The sequence below is a fragment of the Leptonychotes weddellii genome, chromosome 15 (assembly GCF_054177405.1).
Source record: "Leptonychotes weddellii isolate Sample4059 chromosome 15, ASM5417740v2, whole genome shotgun sequence".
In the NCBI taxonomy this organism is placed as follows: domain Eukaryota; kingdom Metazoa; phylum Chordata; class Mammalia; order Carnivora; family Phocidae; genus Leptonychotes; species Leptonychotes weddellii.
Genome location: NC_138383.1, coordinates 38,553,583 through 38,566,414, shown reverse-complemented (window position 1 = coordinate 38,566,414; position 12,832 = coordinate 38,553,583). Strand labels below are relative to the sequence as shown.

The 12,832-nt window shown below is 42.1% G+C and overlaps 1 protein-coding gene and 1 long non-coding RNA gene across 2 annotated transcripts in view; one reads left to right on the top strand and one right to left on the bottom strand.

The window, feature by feature from the left end:
* The window catches only part of VPS53 (VPS53 subunit of GARP complex), a 128,179-nt gene extending 126,157 nt beyond the window's left edge, over window positions 1-2,022 (bottom strand). The window contains exon 1 of the mRNA XM_081805989.1: window positions 1,786-2,022. Within this exon, the coding sequence (XP_081662115.1) occupies window positions 1,786-1,872 (87 nt within the window). The 5' untranslated portion in view covers window positions 1,873-2,022. The remainder of the gene's footprint in view (window positions 1-1,785) is intronic.
* A 245-nt stretch (window positions 2,023-2,267) lies between these two features.
* LOC145717470 (uncharacterized) lies at window positions 2,268-12,626 on the top strand. The gene is made up of 3 exons (XR_014140709.1): window positions 2,268-2,397; window positions 11,670-11,924; window positions 12,138-12,626. It is a non-coding gene; the product is annotated as an uncharacterized LOC145717470 (long non-coding RNA).
* Window positions 12,627-12,832: the final 206 nt, after the last annotated feature.

Below are 12,832 nucleotides of genomic sequence, written 5' to 3'. Positions count from 1 at the left end.
GGCAGACGCTTAACGACTGAGCCACCCAGGCGCCCCTGTAATTTTAACATCTTGATGCAACTAACAGAATGTGCAAGAGTGGCAAGTTCCACAGATATCAACAAAATCCCATGGACAAGGAAAAATAAACCGGCATTGTCCATTATCAGATTAAACGAGCTGATGACATGACTGTACTAAAGAAGCCTTGATAAAAGATTTATGCACTACGTCTCTGGGATGCCTCAGCATTAGAATTCACTATGCATCAAAGCAATTTTTATGCTTCAGACAGTGTCAGGAAATGGAGCTTGCCTTCGGGAACTGTCCATCTCTTTAATAGAAGAAAGAATAATGCCTTCTGAAAAATAACTCCCTTCAAAAGCTACAACTTGAAAAATATATAACAAGGTAGATTATAAAAGCAGTCGAGGGATGCCTGGGTGGCTCAGGCAGTTAGGCGTCTGCTTTCGGCTCAGGTCATGATCCCAAGGCTCCTGGGAGCCTGCCTCTCCCTCTGCCTGCCGCTCCCCCTGCTTGTGCTCTCTCTCTCTCTCTGACAAATAAATAAATAAATAAATCTTTAAAAAAAAAAAAAGGCAGTCACGTGATCCCGAGCACTGAATTTTTCCAGCTCAAAATAGTCATTCTGAAAGCCAATTCTTTTCTTATGTCTGCTTATTACATAAACTTATGCTAGAACTGTCTTATTAAGAAATAGCAAAAATGTGCTCTTCTAAAATCCTTGCCAAACGGTAACTGACTGCATTGTTTGTTTCTTCTATTAGAGCACACTAGGTCCAAAGAGAAAATGAAATGCATGTCTTCTTCTGTCCGATGCAGGTGGGTGGGGAGCTGTGGCCTGAACAACTAAACCTTTGCCCAACGGTCTGGCATCCTCAGGATGTACCAAATGTGCTTTGTATGGGTAATCCAACCACTGGTAGAAAAACACACATCCAAAAATCTATAAATGGCACAATACAAATAAATTAGTACAATAACAGACCTAGAGTGTTAATGCTCAATAAATATTAACTATTAGCAGTAACAGTAGCAAGGCTTTACTTCAAAAAACTTCCCGGTGGTCCCTAAATGTGGCATAACCCTCCTTTCTTCAATCTTATCCCCTCCACCAATTCCTTTAAGGGAAATCCTCTCCCTTTATCAAGAGCAATACCCTGCACAAGGGTCTAAATGACTATTTCTAATATCATTACTCTTCAAAACTCAATAAACTTGAAAAGAGAATTTAGTCAACCAAGGAGTCCTTGAAGGGAAGAAGGCCTCCGGGGAATATTCTTCAATCTAATCCAAACTAATCAATAGCAGGAATTCTCAACCATTTAAGTATAGTAAAGGGGTCCTTTTTCAACCTTGTCCCCTCTGCTCAGCGACCCGCTTCAGGTATTAAAGTTGCTCCTCCTCTCAATTCCGAATCCCTCACAAAGGACTAGATTGAGAATCGGGAGCAGCGGCACACCAGCCTGGTAAATAAACCCCCAAATCTGAGGTTGGTGTCCGTGAACTCCCTTCTTCCAGGTTCATGCTTTCAAGGGGCTTTCACGGTTCCTTTGCCCAAACCCACCAGGACGCCTTACCCTCCAAAGACAATCAAGGCCTAGAAAGGGCTCTCTCCCTCCCTTAGATTCAGAAACCCCTTCCCACCACCACCTCCCCCCCAAACCTTTCCTTTCCCTTCAGCTCCTAGTTCCCACCTCTCGGTCCAAAAAGCGCTTCCTCCCGGTCCCACCCCCAGACTTCCCCATCCTCCGCTCTCCTCCCCTCAGGGGGCGGAACGCTCACCTGCTCGATGGCGAGCTGCACGTCAGGCGTGAGCTGCAGCACGGCTTCCAGCTCCTCTACGAACTCCAGTTCCTCCTCTTCCATCATCCCGCCGCCCAGCTCTCTCCTGAAGCCCACCTCAACCCCGAGTCGCTCCTCCAGCCGTCACCCAAGCTCCAGAACCACAACCCTCTCCTTGCCGCGTTCAGGCAAACCCCTTCTCCGTCAGCCAGCCGGGCACTTCCGGAAAGCCGGGCACTTCCGGGATCCGGGGCACTCTGGGATAGCGGAGGACTGACCTCTGGTCGCCCCGAGGAGGCATTCCGGTCACGTTCCGGGAGTCTCCCGGGGCAGCCCTGTGGTCCGGCGGCTCCTGCCTGCCCTCAGCTCTCCTTAACATGATGGGGTCCCGCTTCACCTCGCCGAGGGCGCGCCCCCCACTGAAGGCCCCGGTGTTGGGGAGGGCCTGGCCGCCCTGGCAGGACCCCCAAGTGAGGGTAAGCCCCGACATCGCGACCGACCGACAACAACCCTCACAGGCCGCGAAGCCGGCGATCCTACAGCTCCCAGGGCCCCCTTGGTCAGTGGCAGTAGGTGTCCCCCTGCCACCGGGGGGAGAAATGACCCCAGCTGGTAAGTGGCGATGTTGCCAAGGACAGTTGGTCGGAGGGACAGCGTCCATTTGACAGTTAAGTTCCCCATGTGCCAAGCCTCGAGGCAGAGTTTTCTGGGGGTGTCTGCAGCTTCTCCTTGGGGCGGGAGGCATTGATGGGCGTGCAGAGCCAGATTAGACAGTGCTCCGCCGCTGGGGAATGTTTACTTTCTGAGACTCAATATCTGGAGTCGAAGTCCCATTCCAAGATTGATAGATAAGCTGTGGGCTCTTGAGCAAATCACTCCATCTGCCCTGCATAAGCTGCAAGGATAGAGAGCGCTATGCAAATTTAAGCTAGTAATACAGGTAATATTAGGGTGCCTAGCTCTTATGCACCGCAAAGGAAAGAGAGGCCCGATTACCCTGTGGAACCACTTTTCCTCCAGACACTTAAAACAATGAGGCGATGGCAGCCAAGGAAGAGTTGTTTTACTAGTTAAACATTGTGAAATTGCAGAACGGAAGAGTCCCTGGCCCCACTCAGCTTTTCTTTTTTTAATTTTATCGAAGTTGTTTGTAATAAAAACATGGAAGCAATTTCTAACAATAAGGGAAGGCTTAAAAATATAAGTGGGCTATACAATAGAATAGTATTGACTATAAAATCATGGTTTTGAAAGTTACTTAATGACATGGAAAAATGTGCTTAATATATACCAGAAAGTAAAATGTACATTTGAGAAAGCAAAAATGTACAGTGTGGTCCCAGTTTATGTGTATTTTGCACGGATAAAAATGATAGAAAAGAAATAGTACTGTTCTGTGGGTGATGGAATGTACCCTTTTTGTCCATTTTCCCAAAATGTCTACAAATAGCCTGTAGTACTTTTATAATACTTTTTTTAAAAGGAAAATGTAATTTTATCCACCTGTTTTGGATCTTTATCTTTTACATCAGGGCATATGAAATTGACCTTTCAGCTTATAATGCCATGAGTTTTGATAAATGCATATAGTCATGTCACTACCACCCAATCAAGTCCTAGGACAGTTCTGTTCATTCCTACAAATTCCCTCCTGCTCCACCCCGTTGCCTGGCAACCACTGACCTGATTACTGTCCCTACAGTTTGGCTTTTTTAGAACGTCATATAAATGGAATGATATAACATGTCGCCTTTTGAGTCTGGCTTCTTTCACCTAGCATGAAGCTGTTGCCTTTCATCCATGTTGTGCATGTATCAGTAGTTCATTCCTTCTTCCTGAGTGACATTCTGTGTGGCTATACCACAATTTATTTATCCATTCCTTGTTTAAAGAACATTTGGGTTGTTTCCAGTTTTGGGCAGTGATGAATAAAGCTGATATAAACATTTGTGAGCAGGTTTTGTGTGAACAAAAGTTTTCATTTTATTTGGGTAAATACCTAGAAGTGGGATTGCTGGATTGTATGGAAAATCTGTGTTAAACTCTGTAAGAAACTGGTAAACTGTTTTTTCAAAGTGGCTGTATCATTTTTGCATTCCTACCAGTGCTGTATGAGAGTTCTGGTTGCTCATAGAGCTTATTTTTAATGATGATAAGAACTAACATTTCCTAGCCCCTACAATAATGCCAGACACCATGGTAGGCAGGCATTGTCTCTTTTAATCTGCACGGCAATCCTGAGGTTAAAGATTAGTATCATTGCCCCATTTAGCAGATGAGAAAATGGAGATGTAATTACAATAAAAAACTTGTCTAAAGTCCCATAGCTAACTCTTCTGAACATTCATTCACTCATTCAGTAAACTCAATAAATATATTGAATGAGTGAACGAATATTCCTGCTGTTCCTGCTGGTGATAGGCACTAGGCTAGGTGCTGGGAATTTAGCAGTCAACAAAGTAGACCAAGTGCTTGCCTCCACAGAGCTATTTCCATGTCTGAAAAGGGTATTCATACAAATGAACATAACTGTGATAGGTCTAACGAGAGACAAATAAAGCATATGTCAAAAGACTATTTTGATAGAGTGCCCTGATTGGATTTGGGGGTCAGGAAAGGCTTCTCTGAGGAAGTGATTTTTAAGCTGAAGCAAAGGGTGGGGGATGGGAAGAATTGGAGGTGACAGATGAAAGGAATGGTATGTGCAAAAGCCTTTAGGATGGAAGGAATTGGCCAGGGGGGTTGGGACTTTGAAAGCCAAGGGGAGAATGGTACAAGAAGAGGCTAGAGAAATACGCAGTGCCAGATGACTGAGGCTTCTGAAGGTCATGTTAAGTAATGGGAAGCCTTTGAAGGATTGTAAGCCGAGAAGTGATATGATCGAGTTTAACTTGCCTGCCATCAGCCCATGTCCTCTCATTTTTGTTTTCTCTGCTTCTGAGCAGCTTGAATTATTGTGGCCAGTCAAGAAACAAGGGTGACCATCTCCAGTCCAAATTCATGCTGTCCAATTTCCACTGATTGTCCTTTTGTGCATCCATTGTCAACTCTCAATTGCATTCCCCCAACTTCCCTATTCCAAAGCTCCCAACTCTGATTTCCTTTCTCCCTCTTTGCAGATAAGACACTAGTAATGAATATAAGCTTGAGTTTAAGAGAGTTGCACAGTAGAAAAAGTGTAGGAAGATAAAAGAGCAGAGATACAGGTGGACACTAGGTTTTTTTTGTTTTTTTTTTAAAGATTTTATTTATTTATTTGACAGAGAGAGACACAGCGAGAGAGGGAACACAAGCAGGGGGAGTGGGAGAGGGAGAAGCAGGCTTCCCGCCGAGCAGGGAGCCCGATGCGGGGCTTGATCCCAGGACCCTGGGACCATGACCCGAGCCGAAGGCAGACGCTTAACGACTGAGCCACCCGGGCGCCCCTGGACACTAGGTTTTAAAGGCGCCCAGGTGGCTCAGTCGGTTAAGCATCTGACTCTTGATTTTAGCACGGATCATGATCTCAAGGTTGTGGGATCAAGTCCCGCTCTGGGCTCCGTGCTGGGTGTGGAGTCTGCTTAGGATTCTCTCTCTCCTGGGCACCTGGGTGGCTCAGTCAAACGTCTGCCTTTGGCTCAGGTCATGATCCCAGGGTTCTAGGATCAAGTCCTGCTGAGCAGGCAGCCTTCTTCTCCCTCTCCCGCTCCCCCTGCTTGTGCGCTCTCTCTCTCTGTCAAATAAGTAAATAAAATCTTTTTAAAAAATTACTTAACCTCTTAAAAAAAAAAAAGGATTCTCCCTCTTCCTCTCCCCCTCCCCCTCCCCCTCTAAGAAAAGGGGCATTAAGAGAAGTAATAATAGGCTAGACTGATTTATTAATGATAAGCAGAAGAGGGAAATGGAAGAAGTCTGGAAAGATTATGTGGTCTTAAGATAAAATATGGAAGTTTACATATATGAGAAGTTTGGATATGAAAATAAGGAGCTTGTGATATTCTCACAAATGAGCTGAGCTTTAAAAAAATTTTTTTTTTCTTGTTACGCAGTGGGGTGATGTTACGCAGTAGCTGATGACAGTATTACAGAAAACATATTTTCACACTTGAGATATTACCTTTACATAAATTTAGTCTCTAATACTTAAAAACACACTTGGAGACCCTATCTTTTAATGGGCAATGGAAAAAGAGTGGATTGGCAAAGGAGGATAGGCCACAGGGGATTTGTGGGGTACATGTCTGAGGACAGCATGAAAATAAAATGGAAAAAACCAGTAATCCCCAAAAGAATTTTCATAACTTTTCTCATTATGCCAAAAAAAATTTAAGTCTATAGGATGGAAGTATTAGTTTTAGTTTTAAAATAGCCTTTGTTAATGAAATCCAGTGAGATCTCTAAATTTCATGTGCCTGTCAATTTAGCATTTCTTTCTAACTCGGTTAAAAGGAGTCTCCAATACCCTGTTGTATTTGCAACTGGTTTCATTGTTTTTGTTTTTGTTTTTTTTTAAAGATTTTATTTATTTATTTATTTGAGAGAGAGAATGAGAGACAGCACGAGAGGGAAGAGGGTCAGAGGGAGAAGCAGACCCCCCGCCGAGCAGGGAGCCCGATGCGGGACTCGATCCCAGGACTCCAGGATCATGACCTGAGCCGAAGGCAGTCGCTTAACCAACTGAGCCACCCAGGTGCCCCTGGTTTCATTGTTTTTGAAGTAGCTGTACTACATAAAGTATACATCGTCCAGAGTATGTTATTTTATAAGATCAAGACAGTATCAGTCTTCATTTAAGCTTCCCCTCCATAATGACCTTCCCCTAAACACCTGAGCTTTTTGGGAAATTCCTTGTAAAAAAAACCCTGCAAGATGTCTGAATTACCTGATCCTTACCACTAAGCCAGTAGCATAGCCCCTTCCCAACATTGTGCTAACCAAAATACTCAAAATACTCCCTACAAATTTCCAAAATGCCCCCTAGGACTCTCAAACCCGATCACACACAGATCCTATTATCACTACGGGTGGCAAAGTTCCCACGGCAACTTATAATGGAGGAATCTAGTTTGATTTCTGCAAGAAATCTTGTTCAAAAAATGTTTTCTTGGCACTCCTTTAAGGACTATTTTTAGTCCATGGCTTTACATGATACAGTCTTTTGCCAACCAATCCTCAATTTTTTGAATATCCTGGACACCACCATTTGTTCTTGATTGGCATTCAGGTGTTCTGCTCATTCCCATAGGCTGGACACCCAGTTTTGTTTTTTTTTTTGTTTTTTTGTTTTTTTTTAAAGATTTTATTTATTTATTCATGAGAGAGAGAAACAGAGGGAGAAGCAGGCTCCCAAGGAGCGGGAAGCCCGATGCGGGACTCGATCCCAGGACCCTGGGATCATGACCTGAGCCGAAGGCAGACACTTAACCATCTGAGCCACCCAGGTGCCCCACCCAGTTTTGTTTTGATTGGTAGTCTGGTTCTCTGTGCATGCCCATTCTTGCTAAGCAGATCATAATCTCCAGCTAGCTTCAGCAGCTCCCCTGTTCCCACGATCATAGCTCAGGCATTCAGTCATGCATACAAGCTAGCTCCCAAATGTTTTTAGAACCTTTCCACATTGGCTACATTGGGTTCACAGTCAGTAATTCCTCCACCTTCTCAACAAGGTGATAATTATATAGGCCAAAATGACAAACCCCTTTGTGTAAGTCTTACACTTTACAACAAAAATAACACTTGTTTTATAAAATTGACTTAACTAACTAGTAGTCATTATAATGTAGTTACCATTAATTCACTGTATCTAACACCCTTATTGTCCAGTATCTTTTCATCTTTCTTGAGTCTGGATCTCTTGGAGGACATGAAGAACTCTGTGTAGATCCTTTCCCCCAGAAAAATATACATTTGCACATTTTGCATGCAATTTTAAGGGAAGGGGGATTCCACTGAATATTTCTTAAACTTAAAAAAAAAAATTTAAAAAAACTTCTTTTTTAAACCCATGCCTCCTTCTGCTAAACAAAAAATCTTTTTAACAACCATCCCACACATAAGATTCTCCAGTTTCACAATCACTGATAACAGTTGATATCGCTTCTCCACCAGCCAAGAATATTTTGCCCCGCTATATTTTAGGTCTGCATCAGAAAACCAGTTAAAAGTTTTATTTCCTAAAAAAAAAAAAAAAAAAAAAAGTTTTATTTCCTAAGTATAATCTTGTTCAAGCTCCTGATGGCTTCCTCCACTGCAGTCCCCCATTGAGAGTCACTCTGTGAGACCGCTCCTGCGGCCATCATTAGTCTCCAAATCTTTTATACCAACTCGCTTTCTCTCCTTAATGTCAGCCACGTAGTTACAACTACCTGTGAAAACCTTCACTTCGCTTATTCTCAGTTGGTCTTTTCCTTTGCCCTCACGGCCCTTGCCTAAACACGGGTCTCTGTTGGGTTTAGAATTTAACATTTTAGCATTTTATGGGCAGATATAATTCACTACACTAAATGATAGTGGATGGTTTTAGGGACTAATACAATAAAGTGCATTTGCATAGTATTTTATACTCAGCTTAAATATCTTCTCATATATATGTGTATACGTGTGTGTGTATATATATATGAGAAGATACATATATGTGTATATACATATACAGTGGGGAAAAATCTTTGAAAAATCAAAGCCATTGTCTTCCAAGAGCTTACACGACACTTCAACACTTTAAAAAAATGATGACCCTGGGGCACCTGGGTTGCTCAGTCCGTTAAGTGTCTGCCTTCAGTTCAGGTCATGATCCCGGGGTCCTGGGATCGAACCCACATTGGGCCCCTTGCTCAGCAGCGAGCCTGCTTCTCCCTTTCCTGCTCCCTCTGCTTGTGCTCCCTCTTTCTCTGTCAAAATAAATAAAATCTTAAAAAGAATAAAAAAATGATGCCCCCAAAAGCATGTTATACATATGTCATGTTTTTAAAAATATTACCTTTCATGTATTTTGGGGGGCACAATTTGTTTTCATCAAATTTCTAACTGTATTTCAAGATATTTGCATGTACTGAATGATGTTCCATGGAAAGCCAAGCATGTTTAATAATTAGAGCCATTACTTTCTAGGTGCTTATTATGATTTTCCTTTTTTTGATATTTGTGTAATAAATAACCATTTTTATTAGAGAAACTCATACAACACAGGAAAATGTAAAAGTCACTCTTAATTTGCCTTACTGCATATACACACGAAACCAACACATGCACATACACACTTCTCTCTCCAGAGGTTAGCAAACTGTTTGCAGTTTGGTGTTTTTTCCTTCCAAACCTTTCTTTGCATGATTATATAGCAGTATATGTACCAATCATATTTATAGTTTTTTTTAAATTATAAGTTATATCTCACTGTACTTACTGTTCAGTGATTTGTTTTCTTCCCTTTAACACTATGTTCTGGAAATCTCTGTATTTTGGTCTATCTCCTTTTAATGGCTATATAGTATTCTATAGCTTGACCATACCATAAAATATTTTATTATTTTTTTACTATTTAGATTTTTCCTAATTTTTTGCTATTGCAAAAAATATTATATCCTTGTAATACATATTTATACTTCTGGTTTTTTAAAATATTTGTTTATTGATTTGACAGAGAGAGAGAGAACACAAGCAGGGGGAGCAGGAGAGGGAGAAGCAGACTCCCTACTGAGCAGGGAGCCTGATGTGGGGTTTGATTCCAGGACTCTGGGATCATGACCTGAGCTGAAGGCAGACGCTTAACTGACTGAGCCACCCAGGCGCCCCACATATTTATACCTCTACCAGCATTGAGAAAAGTGCCAAATAGCCTTGTATCTTTATGTATACTAGATATTATCAGTTTTTAAAATATTTACTTACAAAGCTTTCATTGGCCTTTTTGTATTTCTTCTGTTTATTTCCAGTTTCTATTATTTGAATAATTCTCTTGGGTCATTTGTGTTTCTTCTTTTTTTTTTTTTAAAGATTTTATTTATTTATTTGACAGAGAGACAGAGAGAGAGGGAACACAAGCAGGGGGACCAGGAGAGGGAGAAAGAAGCAGGCTACCCTCTGAGCAAGGAGCCCGATGTGAGGCTCGATCCCAGGATGCTGGGATCATGACCTGAGCCGAAGGCAGATGCTTAACGACTGAGCCACCCAGGTGCCCCAGATTTGTAGGATTTCTTTGGCTATTCTGGATATTAACCCTTAGTTTTTTAATATACTACAAATAATTTTTTTCTAAACTATTACTTGTCTTTAACTTGCTAATAGTGCCCTTTGATGTACAATTTTGTTTTTAGCATACACAAATCTGTCCTTTTCTATATGACATCTGGGTTTTATGCCTTGTTTGGGAAGGCTTTCTCTGGCCTGTGAATTATAAAAATATTTTTCAAACTTTTCTTCTAATACAACTATAATGTTGCTTTTCTTTTTTTTATTTATATATTTTTTTATGATTTTATTTTATTTATTTGACAGAGAGAGAGACAGCAAGAGAGGGAACACAAGCAGGGGGAGTGGGAGAGGGAGAAGCAGGCTTCCTGCAGAGTGGGGAGCCCAATGTGGGTGGGGCTCGATCCCAGGACCCTAGGATCATGACCTGAGCCTAAGGCAGACGCTTAATCACTGAGCCACCCAGGCGCCCCTATAATGTTGCTTTTCATGTAAAATCTTTTATATATCTGGAATTTATGTTTGTGTTTGGTGTGTGACATTGTATTAGTTTTTTAGGACTGCTGTAACAAATTACCAAAGGCTGAGTGCATTATGACAACAGAAATTAATTTTCTCAGTTCCGGAGGCCAGATGTCTGAAATCAAGGTATTGGGGGGCTCTGAGAGAGGAACTGTTCCAAGGCTCTCTCCCCTAGCTTCCAGTGGGTGCCAGCAGTCCTTGGCATCCCTTGGATTATAGATCCATCGTTCCAATCTCTTACTCCATCTTCACATCACTTTCTTTTCTGTGTCTGTGTCCTTTTCTGTCTCTTATTAGGATATTCTCATTGGATTTAGGGCCTACCCTAATCCAGTATAGTCTCATTTCAGTCCTTACCATAATTAAATCTGCAAGGACACCATTTCCAAATAAGGTCACGAGGTTCTGGGAGGACATGAATTCTGCAGGGAAAGTATTCAACTAATTTTATTTTTTCCAAAGGAAGGCTAATGGTTTCTGTGGTTTTCTTAGTCCTTCCTTTCCTCACAAGTATGATGTGTTTGCCACAGATTAAATTTAGTAGGTCTGGTTCAGGACTGTGTTTTATTCCATTGATCTGTTTGTTTCTTCTACACTGTTTCAATTATGATAATTTTTTTTAAAAGATTTTTATTTATTTATTTAATAGAGATAGAGAGAGAGCACAAGTAGGCAAAGCGGCAGGGAGAGGGAGAAGGCTCTCTGCCGAGCAGGGAGCCTGATGTGGGGCTCGATCCCAGGACCCTGGGATCATGACCTGAGCCGAAGGCAGCCGCTTAACCGACTGAGCCACCCAGGCGCCCCTCAATTATGATAATTTGAGGGTGTTTTGATATATTGTAAATTCCTCCCTTCCCCCAGTGTTCTTTATTTAAATATTTCTTGGCCATTCTTGCACATTTTCTCTAATTCAAATAAGCTTTAGAAAGGGCTTACTGAGTCTATGAAAATCATGTTAGGAATTTGATTGGAATTGTATTGAATTTATTAGATTAATTTGAGGAAAATTGACATGTTTACAGTATTGATTCTTCCCTTTAGGACCATGCTCTCCATTTGTTTAGGCTTTTATACCTTTCAGTAAAGGTTTGTAGCTTTCTCTATATAGGTCTTGCATATTTCTTGTTAGGTCTAAAACTAACAGATTTTATTTATTTATTTATTTATTTATTTTAATATTTTATTTATTTATTTGACAGAGAGAGAGAGAAATCACAAGCAGGGGGAGCAGCAGAGGGAGAAGGAGAAGCAGGCTCTCCGCTGAGCAGGAGCCCAATGCGGGGCTCAATCCCAGGATCCTGGGACCATGACCCAAGCCAAAGGCAGACGCTTAACCGACTGAGCCATTCAGGTGCCTCACTAACAGATTTTATAAATTAAAAAAAATATATTACACCTGAAACTAATATAACACTGTATATTAGCTGTACTGGAATTAACAGTTAAAAAATACTGTGAATGGTCCTCCTTTTCTTTTTTTTTTTTTTTTTTAAAGATTTTATTTATTTGACAGAGAGAGACAGCGAGAGCAGGAACACAAGCAGGGGGAGTGGGAAAGGGAGAAGCAGGCCTCCCGCTGAGCAGGGAGCCCGATGTGGGACTCGATCTCGGGACCCCAGGATCATGACCTGAGCCGAAGGCAGACGCTTAACGACTGAGCCACCCAGGCGCCCGGTCCTCCTTTTCTATTACATTTTCTAATTGATATTTGCTGGCTTATAGAAAAGCCATTCAATTTTGTGTATTGATCTTGTATCCAGCCACTTTACCTCAGTTCTTCTATATTTCAGTTGATTTTCTTAGTTTTTCTTGATAAATTACTATATTCTCTTTCTTTTCAATGTTAAAATCTTTTTTGAAGGTTTATGTATGCGCTGTTATATTGGCCAGGGCCCCAATAGTAGAGTGTTCAACAGCAGCAGATTGAATGAACATGGTACTTAAAATTGAAATAGAAGAAAACATAACAATGAGGGGCGCCTGGGTGGCTCAGTTGGTTAAGCAGCTGCCATTGGCTCAGGTCATGATCCCAGAGTCCTGGGATCGAGCCCTGCATCGGGCTCCCTTCTCGGCGGGAAGCCTGCTTCTCCCTCTCCCACTCCCCCTGCTTGTGTTCCCTCTCTCGCGGTCTCTCTCTGTCAAATAAATAAATAAAATCTTTTAAAAAAAAACATATAAAGATGAACCAGTCAGGGGCGGCTGGGTGGCTCAGTCGTTGGGCGTCTGCCTTCGGCTCGGCGGGTCATGATCCCAGGGTCCTGGGATCAAGCTCCACATCGGGCTCCCTGCTCGGCAGAGAGCCTGCTTCTCCCTCTCCCACTCCCCCTGCTTGTGTTCCCTCTCTCGCTGTGTCTCTCTCTGT